Source organism: Arvicola amphibius, chromosome 12 (assembly GCF_903992535.2).
Source record: "Arvicola amphibius chromosome 12, mArvAmp1.2, whole genome shotgun sequence".
Taxonomy (NCBI): domain Eukaryota; kingdom Metazoa; phylum Chordata; class Mammalia; order Rodentia; family Cricetidae; genus Arvicola; species Arvicola amphibius.
Genome location: NC_052058.2, coordinates 21,686,441 through 21,707,528, shown reverse-complemented (window position 1 = coordinate 21,707,528; position 21,088 = coordinate 21,686,441). Strand labels below are relative to the sequence as shown.

At 47.3% G+C, this 21,088-nt stretch overlaps 2 protein-coding genes across 2 annotated transcripts in view; both read right to left on the bottom strand.

Annotated features, from left to right (window-relative positions):
• Nucleotides 1–9,930, bottom strand: Casq1 (calsequestrin 1). The gene is made up of 11 exons (XM_038349841.1): nucleotides 9,652–9,930; nucleotides 7,969–8,053; nucleotides 6,831–6,931; nucleotides 6,074–6,185; nucleotides 5,638–5,711; nucleotides 5,185–5,315; nucleotides 3,788–3,833; nucleotides 3,365–3,419; nucleotides 3,047–3,147; nucleotides 1,847–1,921; nucleotides 1–162 (listed from the first exon to the last, which is right to left on the bottom strand). The coding sequence occupies exons 1-11, from the start codon at nucleotides 9,928–9,930 to the stop codon at nucleotides 1–3; spliced, it is 1,221 nt and encodes a 406-aa protein (XP_038205769.1).
• Nucleotides 9,931–14,070: 4,140 nt separating this feature from the next.
• The window catches only part of LOC119827400 (sodium/potassium-transporting ATPase subunit alpha-4), a 35,942-nt gene continuing 28,924 nt past the window's right edge, over nucleotides 14,071–21,088 (bottom strand). Inside the window, exons 19-22 of the mRNA XM_038349063.1 lie at nucleotides 18,842–18,972; nucleotides 18,633–18,734; nucleotides 14,390–14,481; nucleotides 14,071–14,099 (exon numbers count right to left, since the gene is read on the bottom strand). Of these exons, the coding sequence (XP_038204991.1) occupies nucleotides 14,071–14,099; nucleotides 14,390–14,481; nucleotides 18,633–18,734; nucleotides 18,842–18,972 (354 nt within the window). The remainder of the gene's footprint in view (nucleotides 14,100–14,389; nucleotides 14,482–18,632; nucleotides 18,735–18,841; nucleotides 18,973–21,088) is intronic.

Here is a 21,088-nt window from a genome sequence, read left to right as displayed (position 1 = left end):
CTAGTCGTCATCGTCATCGTCGTCCTCATCATCGTCATCGTCGTCGTCATCATCATCCTCTGTGTTGATTTCTCCCGACAGCACATCTTCTAGCCAGTCTTCCAGCTCCTCGGCAGAAGGCAGGTCCTCCTCGTTGTCCATCTCCATCCATATGCTGTCCGCCTAGGTGATGGCACAGGTAGGGGATGGAAGCCAAATTTACTACAGATCTGGACCTCGTCCTCCCGCTCACTGTACATCCTCTGTCCCTTCCGTGGCCAGAGAACCTATCCTGGTGAAGTTCAGAGTTAGCATAGTGATGGCCAGAGTGGAAAGAGAAGGTGCACTGGCCACAGACCTCCCTCCCTTCAGTCTGTCTTCCTTTACTGTTGCTATCCTGACCTGCTAAAAGCGTGCATCTCTACTGTGTCCATAATACAAAAGCGCCAGTACTCATGGCCAACAGAATAAAGTCAGAGGTGCCAACATTCAAGATTTTTATACAAAAAAAAAAAAAAAAAAAAGCCGGGCGGTGGTGGCACACGCCTTTAATCCCAGCACTCGGGAGGCAGAGGCAGGTGGATCTCTGTGAGTTCGAGACCAGCCTGGTCTACAAGAGCTAGTTCCAGGACAGGCTCCAAAGCCACAGAGAAACCCTGTCTCGAAAAACCAAAAAAAAAAAAAAAGATTTTTATAAAATGATTTTCTAGTAATAGTCTCAGTGATCTTAAAGTCTGAAACTCTATTTTAAAAAATACTTGCCCATTCCCAAACCTGATATTCACTTTTTTTGCTGTGTTTTTGTTGGTTGGTTTGCTTTTCACTCTTTTTTTTTTTTAAAGATAAGCTCTTGATGAATCACACCTTTAGTCTCAACACTCGGGAGGCAGAGACAGGTGGATCTCTGATTTCGAGGCCAGCGTGGTCTATAGAGTGAGTCCCAGGACAGCCAGGACTGTATGGACAAAAAACCTGTCTCAAAAACAAAAAAATAAAAACAAAACAAAACAAAAAATGTGTACTTGCTTTACAGCCTTGGCTGGCTGGTCTCGTACTCAGCCGTGTAACCCAAGCTGGCTTTGAACTCTCTACAGTGCTCCAGCCTTTGCCTCTCCTGTGCTTAGGTTGCAGGCATGGGCCACCAGGCCTGGCTCTCAGTTTGGAGAGTTTGTCTCTGATTGAAATCCTCTACACTGTATGATCTCCACTGTAAGGCTGCTTCCCCTTAAACTCTGCTTCGAGTCTCTCAAGCAGAAATTCCAACCTTGCTAGCATTTTATTTCTACTATAAAACTTACCAGAGCCAGCCTTACAATTAACGGAATACTTGCCTATTCCGTTAGACTGAGAATACTGCAAAAGCAAAAGCTGCTCTACTCAATTCAGCTCAACACGTAAGTATCTACTATGTGGTCGCCAGAAGACGTCTGCCTTCAAAATGTTCCAAGACTGCTAGAAGAGATAGGATGCTTTAAAGGGACGTTCTTAATGCCAGTGGCTCCCACGGTACCGTAGAGGGGATGATTCCAAAGAGAAACTCAGTGGAGGACAAAGAAATTGAACTGGACTTTGAAGAATGACATGATTCCAGCGAGTGAAAGATTCAAATGCTCAGATCATGTGTCCCCACCCCACAGGTCCAGCCACTTGACCGGAGTGTCTCTGCTCCTGGGCAGTGCTTGCTTGCTTGTTAGCAGCAGTGTGGAAGAGAACTAGCTATGCTGAGATGGCTGGTGCTGTCTACGGCCACACCACCCTAACACACCCAGTCCCATCTGATCTTGGAGGCGAAGCAAGGTTGAGCCTAGTTAGTACTTGGGTGAGAGATGATCTGGTGCACAGCCAGGAATTAGGAAAGGAAACTCACGTCTGTAACATTGACGACTCCTATTTGTGGAGCTGACAAGTCGATGTCAAACGTCTTCTCCCAGTATGGGACCAACTGTGGAGAGAACCAAAAAAACGTCAACTTAATACCGGTTAGAAGTTCACAAGCCCATCAGAGGATGAGTCTCAGGCCAGGGATAAAAGGAGGCAGGATGAACTGCTAATGGATGGAGGGACAGCCCAGCTGTGGACCACAAGCTTGTAGGTAAAGCTAATCAGTGAAAGAGAAGAAACCTCAAAGGAAAAAGACGAGGAAGGCAGCTTCTCCCTTTGGAGAAGAAGTAAAACAGAAACTCTACTTTGTTCCTGATTGGCCTTGAAGCAACTCACTTCTCTTTGCAGAACCCTCAGTTCCTTCATCTCTCTCTTTTTAAGATTTATTTATTTTTGATTTTTTTGAGACAGGGTTTCTCTGTGTAACAATCCTAGCTGTCCTAGAACTCACTTTGTAGACCAGGTTGGACTTGAACTCACAGAGATCCTCCTGCCTCTGCCTCCCAAGTGCTGGGATTAAAGGTGTGCGCCACCACCACCCAGCTACTTAAGGTTTATTTTTATTTTTACTTATGTGTGTGTGTTTGAGTGTTTACCACGTGTGTGCATACCTTCAGAAGTGGTATGGATCCCTTGTAGTTGAACAACCACCAGACATGGGTGCTGAGAACTAAACTCACCTCTGGAAGAGCAGCGCATGCTCCTAACCTCTGAGCCATCTCCCCAGCTCAGTTCCTGCGTGTCTTAACATAAGTACTTATACCTGGCAATCATCAGTATTCTGTCACGTTCCTGTTTGCTTATTCAACAACAAATGGCAGATGCTAGGGGTTCGGCTGAGCACGGAGCTATCTCCTGGCTCATGGGATCTGCTGACTTTCTGAATTCATGTGTTGTGTGCTGTATCCAGCTGCTAGCCAGAGGACCGCTTTTCAGCTCTGGCACACTAATCACCTATCTGCCTCTGATCTGGGAATCACACACTACATCCCGTGCAATTCACATGTCATCCCCGTTCCCCTTGCTCTGATGCCCTCTGTGTCCACATTGCTCATGAACATGCAGCAGGCATAATATTCTGGGTCCCCAACTAGGAAGTAGGTAGGGCTAGGAATTCTGAAACAAAAACAGCGCCCCAGGCCAAGTCCCCAGATTAGGAGCCCAGTGCTTGAGCTGGGCCTCTTACCAGGGGGAAGTCATCGGGGTCAATCCAGATGATGCTAAGGTCAGGGTTTTCAGTGTTGTCTTGGGCCACCGCCTTGAGAGTCTCTAAGAACTCATAACCATCTTGGAGGGAGCAGAAGGGAGAAATGTGAGGTGGAGCAGAAAGGAAAGGGACGCACGAGACAGGAATCCAGGCCTGTTTCCTCGCCTCCTACACCAACACATTGCACGCCCCAGGCTGCTTGCAAACTCCCAGGAATGCCTTCCGCAGTCCTATGACCCAACAGACACACCGCCCACCCCTGGCTTCCCCCAGGCCATGTCAGGGTTCTTTCCTCACCAGGATCAGCTTCCTCTGCAAAGGCCACAATGTGGATCCCGTCCATATCGTCCTCCTGTTGGAGGGTGAGGTGGGGAGCAGGGTTAGAGCTAGGGGCGACCTTACTCTACTCCTATCCAGCCTCCTTGATGTTGCTTGAGTCTGAGTCATGGAATGCCACCTTGTATGGTGGTGACTCTTTTCTGAGTGACACCTTTCGGCTCTGGTAATCCCTTTACCCTCAGAGTTCGAGGCTTACCTTGACCTCTTTGTCACTTATGGCTGCCATCACAGATGTGTTCTTCAGTACAGAAACCTTGCCCCCTGCCTGAGATACTGCTCTCCCCGCCCCCCAGAAGGCACAAGGTAGAGGAAGGATGGCTATTCCTAAGACTCTACCCACCCCCTGCTCCCCAAGCACCGGGTCCTGGGAGAGGCACTCACCCAGGTCTCATACATACTCTCAGGCTTCAGTTTCCTCAGGGTGGATCTAGAAGAGAGACAGAGGGTCCCTACTCAGTGGGTGAGAAGAACATTTCCCTCTAGAAGGTCCCCACAGCTGAAACCACCTCTGGGTCAGGCCGAGGGCACAGACAGCTTGTACCCCAGAACAAAGCCAGCTTGCAAATCTAAAGCTCTGGGCGTCAGGCCCAGATCATTGCATGGCTGCAAAACAATGGCTGGTGGGAAGGGGATGGCTGGAAGAGAGACGCTGAGGGGAACGGTAAGAACTGGGTATCAGGGTAGTCTTTTTTTTTTTCATTTGGTCATCCAATAAAATTGACAACCTGGGCTCAGTAGAATTACATGAATTATACACGCTTTTAATCCCAGCACTCGGGAGGTAGAGGCAAGCAGATCTCTGTGAGTTCGAGACCAGCCTGGTCTACAAGAGCTAGTTCCAGGACAGGCTCCAAAGCTACAGAGAAATCCTGTCTCGAAAAACAAAAACAAACAAAACAAAAAAAATTATAAAAGAATTATATGTTTAATGTGTGCCAGGCCCTGGGTTCCCTTCCCAGTACCAGGAGCAGGGAGGGGCTGAAATGCATTGTAAATACTGAGTTAGGTATTGGGTAGAGTTAAACAATGCAAACATGTCGTGCCCCAATGAAAGAGGCCAGCATCCAGTGGGAGAGAATAACTGGTACTTAGACTGATGAGTGGGTATTTCTAGTCATGGAGTCTCGTGAAGGAAGTGAATTATGCGTGAGTATAGGGCAGGCTTTCCTAGCTTCAGCAGCGCTGATGCAGAGGGGAGGGGATGTCCTGTGCACTGCAGGATGCTTAATAGGATCTCTGGCCTCTAATTAGAATACCGGCAACACTCCTCACAGCCAAAAATGTCTTGGAAACACTACCTAGCAGCCATTGGCCAATCCTCTACCTCTGTTGACAACCGCCAGCCTTGAGATTGGGAACGGGCATGGGACTGAGGTAAGGCTGAAATCCCAGTTCGGACTCCTCTTCCCCTTGACGCCTCTTTCGTTGAGGATGATAAAAGAATGAAATTCAACAATAGAGAGGAGGAGCCTTTTAAGTCCCTGCTCAGAACACAGGCACTCACTACTCATTTGTTGGCAAATTCCTTAAATCGTAATCAGCCCCACAGCCCGTACACATTCACAGAGGACTTTGCATAGGGCTCAGGGCTAAGTTCTGGGGCACAAAATACAATGCAGAACTGCTAGTGTATCAGTGAGCACCAATGTCCGGAGGAGTATTCATCTCCAGTGGACACTGGCTTCCAGGTTGGCTTAAGTTTCCCAGCCCAGCTCACAGACTGGTGTTCTAGCCCCAGGAGGAACCCGCCCCCACTGAGAGGGTTGCTCAGTCCCCACCTCCTGTGCTCCTCCACAAAGCTGACAATCTCCTCTTCACTGTTGGGTTTGTCTGGGATGGTCACAGGCTCATCCATGAAGGCCTCATAGAAATCAATCTCGTTCAACTTCAGGGTCAGCTTCTTTGCCACCTTTGAGGAAGTAGACAAGAGTTGTGAGTAGGAGATGCAGGGTCTGAGTGGGAACTAGTATAAAGGGGAATGAGCTGCAGGAAAGGAGTCAGAAAATGCGGGTCTGTGGGTGTAGCTTAACTTCCCTGGGCTAATTTAACAGGCAAAGACGGGGTAGACAATCTAATGCCCCTCTTCCCTTCAACTATATAGAAGAAGGAAGGGGTGAGTTTCAGGTGGGTGAGTGCCGGCATGCAGAATGGGAACAAGACCCCATCAATTTGGGAGAGAAGGCTGGGGGCAACTTAAGAGTGTAGGGAGAGCTGGTTTCGGGGAAGAGAACCTTGCTATCGAAGGTGGCGAAGAAAGGGATATAGGGATGAAACTCTTCAGCGGCATCCTCGAAGGCTTTGTAGTCTGAGGGAAGAGAGGACAGTCATTCTCAAGGTCTGCCGAGAGTCAGCCCCTTGGCTTCTCTGCAGATCTTCCTGGACATGTGGGTCTCAGAATGAGGCCCATCTCCTCTAGCCTCTAGTTCTCTGAGAATAAAACACAACTGAATTGTAGCGGAAGTTCTGGAATGCAGGGCTGGGGTGGGGGAGGACTGGGGAATGCCCCAGGGTACAGAAGACAGGACAGATGAAGGAGCTGACCATGGGAAGGAAGGAGAGGGACAGAAAGTTCAGAACCAGAGATGCTGAGCCACTGGCAGAAGGAGGGAGGCAGGAGGACCGGTGGCAAGCGGGGTCAGAGAGGGGAGCAGTGGAGCTGTTACCCACGCTCTGAGTCTTTGTTCTTGAAATAGCCAATGAGTTTGATCTCGTCCTCAATATTCTCAAATGCCTGCAGCTCTCGTTCACCTTCGATCAATTCAACAGGGTCTTCTAGGACCTGGAGGAACAAAAACATGGAGGAGACCATTTCTGTCCTCACTGATAGGACCCAGAGAGGGAACTAGGGAAAGGCAGGGGACTTTTTCAGGATAAAGAGCTAGCTGGTGGTAGAGGGTGGGCATACGGCTTGTGTGCTGTACACTGTTAATGGTATATGTGTGTCGTCTAGGTGTTGTGCAATGTGTGTGAGGTGTATGTTCTCTGTCTTGTTTGGCATGGGGTATATGTTTGTGATATGTTATTGTATGGGTGGTTTATTTATGGGTCTAATTGCATGGCATATATCTGATATAAATTCTGTATGTTGCATGTTATATGTGTATTGTATGTCATGTGTGCTGCATATGAGTGTGCATTGTATGTATGATATGTGTCTGGTATATGTGGTACTATATATGATGTGTGTTATTTGTTACATGTGAGCATATATGCGTGGTATGTGTCTGTTTTGTGTGCTTTGTGTCTGATCTGTGTGAAATATGTATATCTATTGTATGTTGCATGTGGTATGTGTGCAGCATATGTAGTATGTGTGTCTGGCTTGTGGTGTCTGTGGTGTGTGTGTATAGGGGTGTACGGTGGATCTGTAGGGACTAAGGGGCATTGGAAATGTCAAGGCTGTCAGGCTCAGGGGAGTCCTCACATCAAGCAGAAACTCCACTAGAGTGTCCGCAGCAAATTCGCCATCGTACTCAATGACTTCATCTCCTTTAAACACATAAACGCTGTCCTCTTCAATTAGTCCTAAGGAACACAGGGGAGGTGAGCTGCGACCCCAGCCTTCCCTAAGTCAAACTTCTGGTTAGAGCCCACTGGATAATCCCAGCAGACTCATCCCCGCCTCTCCATTTCTCTCTCCCACCCAACTTCAACAGCTCCTTACACCCTGCATTCTATGTCCGTGCCTCGGAATTTAGTTCAGGAGCTAACCTCTCAGCTGAGCAGGCTAAGAAGCTGGGGCAAGGAGGGGTTGTGGGGAGCAGGTAGGGTCTGAGGGGAGGAAACCAGAAAGATGCGGATTCTAGCAACACAGCCCCTTGCTCTGCCTACATAGCCGGGGATGAGTATTCCGCCAGTGTCTCTGAAGACTCTAGGAGCTGCTTCTCTGCTATGACCGTCCAGATGACTTGTTGCTAACTACCCTTCCCACGTCCACATCCGGTGTCCAGCCTGTGCTGCCGCCTGGTGGCCGGGTGATGTAACATCTGTGCTATACTAAGAGGGGGGAGGGGAAGGATGAGGGAGAGGGTGGGGGAGGAGAGGAGTTGAAAAGGTCTTTGCAGAAGGTCTCTCTGGCTATGCCTGTATTCCTTGGTTTCCCCTTTCCTTCCAACACCTAGCTGTGTTTCTTTTTCTTTGTTTCTTCTCTTGTGTGTTTTTTAAAACTAAATTAGGTTAGTATACAAAGCAAAGTATCTACATGCATTTTTTTTGGTTGTTTCACTATGTAACTGAGGAGGCTTTGAGCCCACAATATTGCTGCTTTATCCTTCCAAGTACAAGTATGGCAAGAATGAGCCGCCATGCCCCTGCTCATGCCCAGTCTTAACCATTTTCTAGATAAAGATGGCTACCACCCCGCCCCACTTGATCTGGTGCTGGGATTGGAGCAGGCACAGGTCTCTGTATAGAATAGCCCCCAGTCTCAGACTCCCCTCCCCACCAGAATAGATATAGTAGAGGAACTCCTAAGCCCTCCCATATATCCCCCAAGTTCTCCACCGAGGCATCTCTGGTCTGGCATCCCCTTTCCGCTTCTTGCCCCTCCTTCCCTTCCTTACCTAATTTCTTGGCCACAGCTGCATCCTTCTCAGAGTCCACCAGGCCGAAACCAACACCCTTGTCTTCTAGGACTTGGGCTGCTAACTGGAAGAAGTAGTCAGGGTTAAAATTAGCCCCTAGAATTCTTATTTAACCCCCTTCCCCATTTAATGCTTTCCCATCAGGTCAGCTGAGGTACAAGAAGCTTAAGCATTGACCTTGACCATTCGTTAAGATGCATACTCTCCGCAAACACCCCATAATCCTAGCCTGTCTTTGGTGCAATGTTTTTAAAGATCGTGGGTATTTACTGCTCATTGTAAAGTTCCTGAGGGAAGCTGAGGAGTCTCACCTTCCCTGAAGGGCTGGGCCCTGCCTTCCATCCTGATCAAAGGCCAAACTCAGCATAGGGGATATAGAATCCTTGGGACCCTCACGTAACTCCCAAAGTGAGAACTGAGACAGATGGGGGGCGGGGGAGGCTGGTCATGTTGTTGAAGGGTGGGAAAGTCTAAGAAAGTCAAGAGGTCACCATTCATCACCCAAGGAGGGAGAGCCACCGACAGAAACTAAGTAGCTTTCTTCCCTTTCCCATATTACTGTAGCATTTCCAGCCAGTCTTCAGGGTAGTCACAGGCTGGTCACTCCCCCACAAGCCTCCCCACCCAGCAATCCACCCTGACTCTTTCTGCTCTGGGTGCAGCTGCACCCCACCCAGTCCTGCAGCACAGTGATTCTTAGGGGAACGGGAGGGCGGGTGGCAGGTGGATGGCAGAGGCTACTGAGCACTCAGGATAAAAATACTTAGCTCATTAATCAGACAGCGGTGGTTTCCAGAGCCCAACAGGGCACACAGAAATGCAAGCCTGGGGCCTGCTGTCTTACACTGAAATGTTCCAAGTTTTCCATACAAAGTGGGGTCTCTTTGTATCACCACGCCAGAGAAGAGACCAGAGAAGTTCAGACAAAAACAAAACAAAACAAAACAAAAAAGCATGAACATATCGCAGCTCCCTTAAGGGTGTGTGTGGCCATGTATCCCAATCCTAAGGCCTCCCCGCTGCCACTTCCCCCCACATCCTTGTGCTTTGTATTAACCGTCTCTGCTGTGGGTTAAGTCGGGGTGGGGTGGGGGTAAAGAAATCTCTTCTCTGAAAGAAAAGATGGGGAAGGCATGCTGAAACCTCCTTCAACCAAAAGAATTTTCTGTAAGGACATTTGTTTAATCCACTAGGGACAAAGGGGGAACTGGAGGAGGGAAAGGGACTGGGCTGGGAGGCTCGTGGGAGGCCTCCAGGAGATATTTAACTACATAGTCATTAAGTCAGTCATAGGTAAATATCAGTCCTGTTTACATTCCTGCTGGGTACTGGGGTATAGCCCTAAGTGTGTGAGGGGGGCATTATTTTGGCTAGGAGAGAACATCGCTGGTATGGAGTGCAACGCAGAGGCCTGCACACAGCCCACCCCCCCTTCCCAGATAAACCTGGGATCCCTGTCTCCTACCGCACAGACTTGCCCTAAAGTTACCAAAGGAAGCATAGGACCCTGGTTTCTGAGTCCTTTTCTTTTGGACATTCCAGTCATGCTCTCCGTGAAGACAAAGGCCCTGTGATGCTCTGACCCCAGCCCCTGCCACCCTCAGACACAGGGCTCACAGAAGGGACTGGGCATGCTCCTCGGGCCTGCTATCCTCTACTCACCTCCAGGATTAGCTCCTCCATCTCAAATTGTCTTTGTGAGGCCTTGTCGTCCTCGGGGGGCTCATGGTAGAGGAGGGCCAGCACCTCATACTTCTTGAACACATTCTTGTAGTTCTTTGCATTCACATTGATGACACGGTCCACACCATCGTACTCTGGGAAGTCCAGCCCTTCCTCCCCCTGGACCCCTGGCTTTGGTATCCCCAGCACCAGTACAAACAGCAGTGCTAGCGGCAGCTTGGCCATTGCCCTGGCCCCCATCCTGTCAGTGGCTCTCATGGAGGTAGTGGGATCTAGGTCTGCTCTCCTGGTCCTGAGGAGGTTGGCTGAGATAGGGAGGTGCCCCTGGATACAAGAGTCCTGAGTGAGGGGCTCTGGGTGGGGGTGGGGTAGGGAGTGGGCCAGAGCAGTGGACAGAGGACACTGCTGGGTCCTGGAGAAACTGCCGACAGAGCCAAGTGGAAAAGGGTCAGGAGGAGCAATAGGAGCAGGGGCGGAGAGGGAATCGGAGCTGCCCCCTTGAAACTGGCACCCCTCCGTCCCCACCTGGCCCTGTCTAAATATGTCTCTGTGGTTGGCAGGAGAGATGGATAACCTTCTGAGGCCAGGACAGCTCCATGAGAGCCTGAATCCTCCCGCCTCCTACACCTCTTCCCTAGGCTCCCAGCAGCTCCTTCCTTCCCCCTCCCCCAGTGGCCAGGGCTCCTCAGCCCCTGGCCCCATGCAGGCCTAAGAGCTCATCGCCATATTAAGAAAGGGAAAGGGAGAGATGCCGGATCTAAAAATAAGACCAGATGAGTTAGGGGTAAGTGAAGCCGAGGCTGGAGGAGGGGAGATGGAGGGGTAACCGGGGATCCCAGGGTAGGACAAGGCTAATCAGAAAGAAATGTAGGTGAAGTGGACACAGTTCGGGTCAGAGGCTAAGCTGAGGATGAAGTGGGGGAAGTGCCGTCTTTCTTCTGACGCCTAAAATCTAGCAATCATCCATAGGTAAAGTCTCCTTCTTTGATCCTGTGAAGGAGAGGGGGGCAATAAAAGCACATTCCAGGCTCCAGGAAAGAAACCCCCTGCAGTTCCCTTTAAAGAACGTGGACCAAGGATGAGATCATTCTCTGAATAAAAGATGGAGCGGAGTCCAAGACCAGAAGCCTGGCTTCGCTCCAGCCTGTTTCCTTTGCTTCCCTCACCAGTCCTAACTCAGGAATGTACGGGGAAGGACAGGGCTGGCCCGGATTCCATCCTGTAGGGATGTGGGCTTGGGCTTTCTCAGCCTGCAAGGACCACTATGAGGAAGGGAATTCTGCTTGGCTGCTTCCTTCCAGTGCTCTCTGCTCTGATCCTGCGGGACTCTGTTTCTAGGACATAGAGGGCTGAGCGGGTTGCCCAGGCTGCGTGATTCTAAAGAAAGCTATTAATAAAAAAATACTATTTTTCCTATGTCTTTGGTAAGGCACCAGATGATCCGGTATAAACCTGGGAAAAATCAGCATGAGGTAAACAGGAAGAGGTGGGCCCTGTGCAAGGTTGCCCAGGACTGTGGATTAATTCTCTGCATCTGAGACCCGAAGCAGAGCCAGAGGTATGAAAACTGTAGCTTCAGGCTCCTCACTTGGAGGTGAAGAGGTGACTTTAGCTTTCTCTATCTAGCAAGACCCCTTTTATGGCCTTCTAGGGCTCACACTCTATAGGAACTAGATTGGGGCTCAAGGAGGATTGTGAGAAGATCACCCTAAAGCCAGCTCTCCTTGTCCCCTGTGCAAGGTTTTTCTCATTCGAGGATAGTGTTTTTTTTGCATCTAGGTAGAAACATGAAGTTATATTAGCAGAACAGCTTCTTTCATTGCCCTGTGACAGACCTCACGCGCCTAACTTAGCATTCTTTTTTTTTTTTTTTTTTTTTTTTGGTTTTTCGAGACAGGGTTTCCCTGTAGTTTCTAGAGCCTGTCCTGGATCTAGCTCTTGTAGACCAGGCTGGTCTCGAACTCAGAGATCCGCCTGCCTCTGCCTCCCGAGTGCTGGGATTATTAACTTAGCATTCTTAAGAGCATGGCAGGAATGGGTATAAGAGGGACAGCTGCCACCACGGTAGCAGGGGAGGCCAGAGCATGGCGCTGGAGCTGGGGCGATCTCAGAATCCTGTCTCTTGATCTCCCAGGAGAGCATCCCATGTGCCAGGCAGAGCTTACAACCCTGGCTGCAAAGGCCACCCAGGCCTGCCCATGAGTAGATCCAGTCTTGGTGTCTCATTTCTGCAGGGTTCTGGGGAGAGGCAAATTCTGAAGAGACAACGGAGCACTAGATTTCTTCCGTCATGAATTAGACCTTCGGAATGAGACAGGCCTCCATGGGAACCCTGGCCCCTTCAGCTCCTCCTACGCTGCCAGCTCTCCCCACTGGGGGCCCTTTCTGGCTCCATTTCCACCCTTAACCTCTTCGGTTCCTACATCACTACTCTAGGCCTCCTCTCTCTGATGCTTTCCTCTGAGCTGTCTACTCAGTCCACTTCCAGGCTCCCCGTGTGCAGCCCTTTGGATGGATTTAACACGCCTCAGCCACCCATATCAAATGACCCTGAGTTGGGGTGTCAGTATTTTTAACCCACCAGACACTCAAAGTTCCTCACTACTGAAACTTGAGGAGCTGGTCCCCCCCTCCCCATCTCACTCACATACCTCCCCACCCCTGCTTCCATCTTCCAGGGTCTGTTTCAGCCCCGTCAGCAGCCTGGGTGGACCCCAGACTGTTAGAGCTCTGTCCCCAGGAGACCTTGTGTTGGAAGACGAAAGGGGTGGAAGGAAACCTCTGAGAAAGGAGTCCGATACAGAGAAAGAGGGGCTGGCTACACCCTTCAATGTGAGGGATTTTTAAATTTTGTTTTGTTTTCTGGCAGCCTGCAACAAAGCCCATCCTTCAGGTCCATGCTCCACTCCCATTTAGTTTTTGTTTTGTTTGTAACTGTGTTTGGTCCCGGTTACTACTGAAAGAGTAGTTTGAAAAGCGGTTAATGGTACAAGTTCCGGAATGAGGCTCTCGCTTCTTCTCCTACGAAAGAGTGCAGCGGTGGGAATCTAGCGATGGCGGGCACAGCCCTTGCCACAATGTGCAATGTCGGGAGGTGTGCAGTGGTGCCTATGCTGTATTTTGGCAACAGCTGCTGAGTTCCTCCCGGCTTTCCTCAGCATTCTTCTGGTTCCTTTGGGGCACAGATCCCTAAAAGGTCCCTGAGAAGGAACTCAGAGTCTTAGAGCAAAGCAGAGGTGCTCACTGAGCAGAAACGAGATATTGAGGGGGAAAACAAAGTGGGGAGGAACCACAGGAAGAGGCTGGGCAGGAGAGAGGTTCCTTGCACCTTTTTGCTAAGACCGGGAAAGCTTGGGTCCAGGGCTCAGGCTGTAGCTCAGCAATATAATACTTGCCTAGCACACACATCGCCTGTTTCAAGATTATACTGGAGAGAAAGGCTAAAGGATGGGATAGGTTAGAGATGTCCTAATGACGGGCCTAATGGGCAGGGACCACCAGTCTGCCCTAGAGGAGAGGACCTCCTCACACTCCATGTGACCGCTCCCCAGTCATTGAACCTTGCTGGACCGGACGTTATTGGGTCTCTTTAAGAGCAACAATGCTGTGGCCTGTCGTCTGATCTGAGAAAATCCAAGTCAGATCTAGATTATTTGGTCCCACACACCCCAAATGTGGGTGCAGATATGGGTGCTATGGTACCTCTACAAGATGTAGCTCAGCATCAGCTGGTTCTAGCTAGACTTTGGGGGGCATTCTCTTGTCCCTTACACTGACAGCACATGAGAGATTGAGCATAAAATGGGAAATACCCTTCAGTGACAAGTAGGCTTAATCTTCTGTTTTTAAAGGCAGGGTCTCACTGTGTAGCCCTGTCTGGCCTGGAACTCACTATGTAGACAGGCTGGCATCAAATTCACAGAGGTCCACCTTCCAAATGCTGGTATTAAGGGTATATGCCACCACACTCAGCCCCAGACACTTGATTCTAGTACCTTTTCGGCCTCCTCTCAGGTCTCTGGAGGTCTCCCTTGGCCAGTTACAATTTTAAGTGTGGGAATAGAACTTTGCAGCACCCTCTAGTCCCCGCAAATCAGATTCCTACATACCGAGTTAGGCGAGGGCTGCTCCAAATGTTTACTCTCTAGATTGTCTACTGAATGTATCAAGACTGTGCACCTCCTTGCTGGGTCCAGACAGAGCAGGCTGGGCTTTCCCCAACCCTCCCCATCTCCTGCCAGATGCTCTTGGTCCAGCCCCAGAAATGCCTCTCTCTCATCCAGAGTAAATTCAATCCAGTGTCTCTGCCCCCTGCTTGGCTTTATCTCAGATGTTGTGTTACACTCAGTCTCAGCTTTTGGGAGACCAATGTCATGTGAAGATCTTTCTCTGATGCACTTAGTAGTACGTTTCCCTCTCCAGCCAGCCTGTGGAGAGGAGACAAAGTGAGCTGAGAAGAGGAAGTAATCACGAGAGTCTGCAAGGGAGCTCTGCGGAAGGGCAGAGAAGGATCAGTTGGAAAGCCTGCCACATGCAACAGGGCTCCCGAGCATTGGAGGGAACATGTAGATTCAGGGGTAGAGGACAGGGGTCCAGGAAGAGAAAAGGACAGACAGTGAGACAGAGAAAGTCAGTGGGTCTGGGGAAGCCAGATGGGATGGGAAAACTTGCTAGAGTGTTGGTGACCACTCTAGAACAAGGTCCAGGGCAGCCTTACCACCAGGCCGTCTACGGATGATGAGTTTTCTGATTTCATCATAGATGAAGATGAGAACACTGTAGGGAAGGGCGCAGAACCACCAGTTAATCCTGCAGAGAGCAAGAGTTGGTTAGTGTGGCTGAAGATACAGGGGTCAAAGCAATGGTGCATGGGAACATTGGAGACTGAGCTGGGCGCTAGATTTGGGGAGGTGAACTGAGATACAGTAGATGCTCCAGGAGGTCAGAGCCTGAGTGCTAAGGAAGAGAAAAGACACAAGACAAATCTAAAATGCCAGTGGCAATACCATAAATGTCATGTCCAGAGTTAAACGCAGCATTTAAAGAGCTGTCAACTGACTTCCATGAGCTGCTGAGAGTCTCTCCTTTCCCCTGCTGTTTTTCTACATAGCCTAAGTTTCGCAATTATGGAAGGGAATATATACACTTATTTATGTGTGTCTATATGTGCTCCCATATTGCCAAATAGACACTTTTTTTAACCTCTTTGAGTCTCTTCTATAATTAGAGACCAGGAAGATGGACCCAAGGAGTTTTATACCCTTGAGTGACAGAGAACTGTACATAAATCAACAGCAGTGTTCAACAGAAATACAATGCAAGGGTGGAGAGATGGATGGAGATAGTGGCTCAGTAGATGAAGTGCTTGTGGCAAAAGCCTGGTTACCTGTGTTCAGATCCCTAGAACTCATGCAAAACCCAGATGCAGCCGGGTGGTGGTGGCGCACGCCTTTAATCCCAGCACTCGGGAGGCAGAGGCAGGAGGATCTCTGTCAGTTCGAGGCCAGCCTGGTCTACAAGAGCTAGTTCCAGGACAGGCTCTAAAAAAGCTGCAGAGAAACCCTGTCTCAAAAAACCAAAAAAAAAAAAAGGAAAAAAAAAACCCAGATGCAGTCACACAAACCTCTATAATCCCCTAATGGGAGATGGGAGGCAGAGGCAGAGGCAGAAGCTGCAGACTCAGGTAGACCAGTTAGCCCAATGCATGCATCAGTGAACAACAGAGAGACCTTCATCTCTAACAAGGTGAGAGGTGAAGACTAATACCAGAAGTTGACCTCTGACCTTCTCATGTGTACCATGATACACATGCACCTGCACTCATATAGGAACACACATCATATGCCAACACAGATGGACACACACACAGAGACAAAGGAAAAAAAGGAAGAGAAAAAGATAATGCAAACCACATGTGAAATTTAAAGTTTTCTAATGTCTGTATTAAGATAAAACACAAGAAATTTTAATTTTATTTAACTCAATATATCCAAAATACTATTTCAACATGTGTATAATCAATATAAATGTTATTTTGTTGTGTTTTGTTTTAAGACCCAGTCTTTCTATATGACTCAAGCTGCCTTCAAACTTGTGATTCTCCTGCCTCAGCCTTTGAGTGCTGAGAAGCAGGCATAGACCCCCATGCCAATCAATAGAAACACTACTAATGAGAGTATACATTTTTCTTTTAATACTAAATCTTGGAAATCTAGTGTATATCATGTACTGCTTACCTATCTTAACTCAGCTACTAAATATTCTTTCCCACCCTCTTTGCAGGATCTCATCATCCAGACTGGCCTTGAACTTGCTGTGTAGTCAAGCATAATCCTAAACTCCTGATCCTTCTGGCTCCATCTTTTTTTTAAGTTATCTTATTTTTAAATTTTTATTTATTATGTATACAGTGCTCTGCCTGCATGTATACCTGCAGGCCAGAGAGGCACCAAATCTCATTACAGATGGTTGTGAGCCACCATGTGGTTGCTGGAAATTGAACTCAGGACCTTTGGAAGAGCAGGCAGAGTTCCTAACCACTGAGCCATCTCTCCAGCCCCCTGGCTCCATCTTTCAAGTGCTAGGATCACAGTCATACACCATGTCCAGGTTTTGGACATGAAATTTTCAGTGACTAAAAGGAAATACAGTCCAAAAAATAAAATAATCTTTTCCTTTCCTTTTCTTCCTTCCTTTACATTTTTTTTTTTTGAAATGTGGTCTTATGTTGCCAGGGTGGCCTCAAATTCATGATCCTTGAGCCTCAATCTCCTCCATTGCTCAGACTGTGGATTACGGTGCCGCTCTATGTAGCCCATACTGTGTTTACAGACATATTTAGTGTTGCTTTAGGTTTTCACTTTAAGCAAGTTAAAATTACAAATACATATTTTCCTGCTCCTTAGTCATATTCAAGAGCTTAGTAGTTACATAGGGACAGTGGCTACCATATTAGACCGTGAAGACTTAGGTCGGGGTTCATCTGCTACACACACCACAAATATAAATACTAATATGCAGACACCTTTTCAATCACTGAACATTGTATGTACACCCTGAATCTGTGTAAGGTATCAGGGAAACAAAAAAATGATCACACGATGGCTTTTTATCTCAAGGAGTCCAGAGAGAAAAGAGATGGAGAGGCACACAAAATAATTTTAGGTGCTATGTGCCGTGGCCAAGGTGCATACAGAGAGCAATAGGGCTCACTTTCGTTTGTTACTGACATCAACAGCAACAAAAGCAAAGCTACTATTAAAACATCCTCTGTGAGCCGAATATGTTCAGCGCCTAAAACTAAGTTCTACATGTAATTCTCAACATTGCTGTCCCCAGGGCTGGAGCACAAGTCTAGGGTCTCGCCTACGTCATACCTGTGCTCTGCCACTAATCTACCCAGAGAGCCCTGCCAGGTGTGTGCTGTGGCTGAGGCTCAGAATAGCTGCCTATTTCCTCAAAGTCACAAAATATACAGAGTTGAGTTTCAACCTTAGGATTGTCAACGACTAAGGCTAGTTCCGTCATAAATATTAGTTGAGCACCTATACTGTAGGAAGCAGTGTGTAAACACTGCAAGGGATGGGTAGGTGAACAAAGTTGGTGAAAATATGAGAAATAAATTGGAAGAATATGCACTAAGTTATTTTTATAGGCTGCCTGTGCAGGTGACATGGTGGCAAGGGGGAAGGCACTTCGATTTTTTCCTGGTAAGTTTTAGATTTCTATTTTCAATGCTAGGGATAGAATCCGGGGCTTTGTACGTGCTGGGCAAGCACACTGTCACTGAGTTACATCCCACAGTTTCTCTGTATTTTTAGGACTACCAACTAAAACCAAGCACAGTGGCACACACCCTGGAGAGACTGAGGTAAGGACTATCAGGAGTTCAAGGTCATTCTCTTTACACAGCAAGTGCAAAGCCAGCCTGGGTACATAAGCATGAGACCCTGTCTCGAACATTCATAAGCATATATTAATGTTATAGCAAAACATAATAACAATCTGAGAGTTGACTAAGACAGGGAACCAGACAATAAGAATTTCAGAATGCTCATTTTCATATAGTAAAACAAATTAATATATTATTAAAACTAATAATCTCATATACCAAAACATTCTCACATTAAAACAGACTTGTATGAAAACAAAAGGATTAGTTAAGCTAACCAGAAATTTGGCTCTTTGTTTTGAGGCAGGGTTTCTATCCCAGGTTGGCCTCAAACTTACTATGTAACCAAGTGACATGGGATGGTCCTTCTGTATATGTGTTGCTTTTACTGGTTAATGAATAAAGCTATTTTGACTAATGGCTTAGCAGAGTAAAACCAGGTGGGAAATCTGAACAGAGATTGAAAGAGAGAATAGGCAAATTCAAGGAGACACCATGTAGCTGCTGAAGGAAAGATGGCTGGAATCTTACTGGTGGGCCATAGCCTCATGGTGATACACAGATTAATAGAAATGGGTTAATTCAAGATGTAAGAGCTAGCTAGAAATACACCTGAGTCATTGGCCAAGGAGTGTTGTAATTAATATAGTCTCTGTGTGATAATTCGGGTCTGGGCGGCCAGGAAAGAAACAAGCAGTCTCTGTTTACAATAATGTTCCTGATTCTACTTCCTAGGGCTACAGGTATGCACCACTCCACCCGGTAAATGAGACTGAGAAATATGCATCTTCATCCAATTCTATCAGATGCCGTCATAAAATTCCCCTCCATTAAACACTGCTAAGTCTGCTGAATTTGTAAGCCCAATGGCATGTGATCATTTGGCATAGTCTCTAATACTGCTCCAGATAAAGGTCATAGATTGAGTGTGAGAGAATCTCCGAGTCACCGAGTGTAGCTCCACTGGTCTGGGCAGTCCCCTACCTAGTGATTGTCCCATTCAAACACACATTTCCTCCCACTTCCTCCCACCTGTTCCCCCAGTGTTGGCATCCCTTCCTTTACTCACTTGAGAGGGTACATTCGCAGGGCCACATCCATGCCTGGAGTGTAGGACAGGACAGCTGCCAGGACTGTCTCCTCAAAGATTCCAAACAATAGGACTTTGTTTCTGGGAAGAAAGATTGACGAGTATGATAGATGTAGGAAGAAAAGGCAAGGGAACGGCATGTTTGAGCATGGGAGGGTTGGCGGCTACTGGGGGACTGGGACGCTCACTTCATGCCCTGCTTGAAGAGCGAATTTCGCCGGGTCTTGCAGATGATGAGGTCAGCCCACTGCACAATCACAATGCTGATGAAGAAGGCTGTTTGGCATGTGTACTCCACCACCTTCCGCTGCTCGTAGGTCTGGGGGTAGGGTGAGAAGAAAAGTGATATCTGGGTCAGAAAGGAGTTTAGATATACCCAAGAATTTCTTACCTTTCTCACCTTTCAGAACCCAGAGACCGAGCTTTGCTTTGCCTGGAATCTTCTAGCACAGTGTACATTAGCTTTCTTAGCACGTTCTATACTGCATTTAATATTTGTGTTATTTTCCCTACATGGCTGAAAGTTCTCTGTGTCCCTTCATTGTACTTCGCCTATTGAATGTTGTGTAGCACGCCTCAGTAAGTACTAAATTCACTATGTTAGGAATATGATTAAAAGAAAGTGGACTTAGGCCAGCAGAATCTGGAGGTCATAGGGAAGGGAGATCCAGAGGGCAATATGAAGACAGAGCAGGGAGGAATGTCCCAAAAGAGTGGAAGACAGAAGACTGGGGCCCTAGCTCAACTGCAGCACGCTGGCCTAGCAACCAGCCTGGTCGGATGGCAGGCAGGAGGCAACTCTCTTATTCATTTCATGGTTCTTTCATTTGTATTTTGTACACAAGGGACTTAGAATCTATTGGGAGGCATAAAATTACCAACAATGCCAATACAATAGTTATAACAGAGAAGCCAAGGGCATTGTAGGCACACAGAAGAGGTGCCTCTAAATTAGACTGGGGGCAGAAAGCTGGAGAAAAGAGTCTAGGCTTAAAAACAAAACATGTTTCTAAGTATATATAAGAAATTAATAGTTGCCGGGCGGTGGTGGCGCACGCCTTTAATCCCAGCACTCGGGAGGCAGAGGCAGGCGGATCTCTGTGAGTTCGAGGCCAGCCTGGTCTACAAGAGCTAGCTCCAGGACAGGTTCTAAAGCTGCAGAGAAACCCTGTCTCGAAAAACCAAAAAAAAAAAAAAAAGAAAGAAAAGAAAAGAAATTAATAGTTGAGTCTGCAAAGTATTAACATAGCAACTATGAAACCACTTGGGATGTACCTAAAGTTGTACTTGGATAGAAATAAAAAAGTTTATATGGTTAGAAAACAGAGGTTAAAAAATTTTCTGGGTATGATGGCACACAACTTAAACATTAAACATAACAACATTTGGGAAGTAGAGGCAAGCTGATTTCCATATTCAAAGCCAGCTTGGTCTGCATAATGAAACATTGTCTCAAACAAACAAACAAACAAAAATTTGATGAGCCAAAAGCAGAACATAGGCCAAGACCAGCCAGCATATTTGTGAGCCAGCAAGCGCTTCACAGTCTGTGACGGTCCCTGTCATTGCTGAGAGTTTAGCATCTGACTCACTGCTACTCTACTTCTGCTCCTGTCCTCATTTTCTGAGATTTAAATATTCATATTTATGAATAATCTTCTATTACCATGGCTTCCTATTTTTTTTATCCCCTCTAATTCTGTTGTCCTTCACACTCTAACTGGGCAGCTTGTTCTTAGAGTTAAGCTTTAGATATTATCCTAAATCCTTTCCAATACCTACAGTTTTCTGCAATTTAAATTTCAAGCATCTTTATCTTCCATGTTTATCCTTCCAACTCATTCTAGTATATCAATTTCAATTATTTCCTAGTATTTCTTAGACTTACTTTAAATCTGTTAACTTGATATGTTTTATGCACGCACACACTCACGGGCACACACACAACCACACACACCCATCCTCTCCTCCCCTAACTAGAGTAAGCTCTGTAAGAACCATGGCTTATAGGCTGGGTGTAATGCATACCTTTAATCCCAGCATTTGTGAGGAAAAAGCAAGAGACATGTAGATGTGTTAGAGGTCATCCTAGTCTACACAGAAAGAAACTCATGACTTGACCATTTTAGTTTACTATCGTATCTCCAGGGTCTAGGTCAGTTTCTGGTATAGGTTGTGATAAGTGGGATTAATGAAAGTTTCTTAGAAGATAATGAACTATTACTTTAACTGTAAGTGTGTGCTTTCTGGGTGGACAGTTTTCTGCTTTGCCATCTCAAACTCTAACCCTCTGGAACTATAAGCCTAGAAGGAACTTTTTCTTCTATAAGTTTCCTTGGTCATGGTGTTTAATCAGAGCAATAGAAGAGTAGCTAAGGGGCTAAAGAGATGGCTCAGTGGTTAAGAGCAATTGTTGCTCTTGCAGAGGAGCCAGG

Coding starts and splice junctions, on each gene's coding strand:
- Casq1 (XM_038349841.1), bottom strand. CDS start 9,930: ATGAGAGCCACTGACAGGATGGGGGCCAGGGCAATGGCCAAGCTGCCG. Junction 5,712..6,073: donor CAAGAACAAAGACTCAGAGC/GTGGGTAACAGC, acceptor CTCTTCCCTCAG/ACTACAAAGCCTTCGAGGAT. Junction 5,316..5,637: donor TCGCCACCTTCGATAGCAAG/GTTCTCTTCCCC, acceptor ACTTCCTCAAAG/GTGGCAAAGAAGCTGACCCT.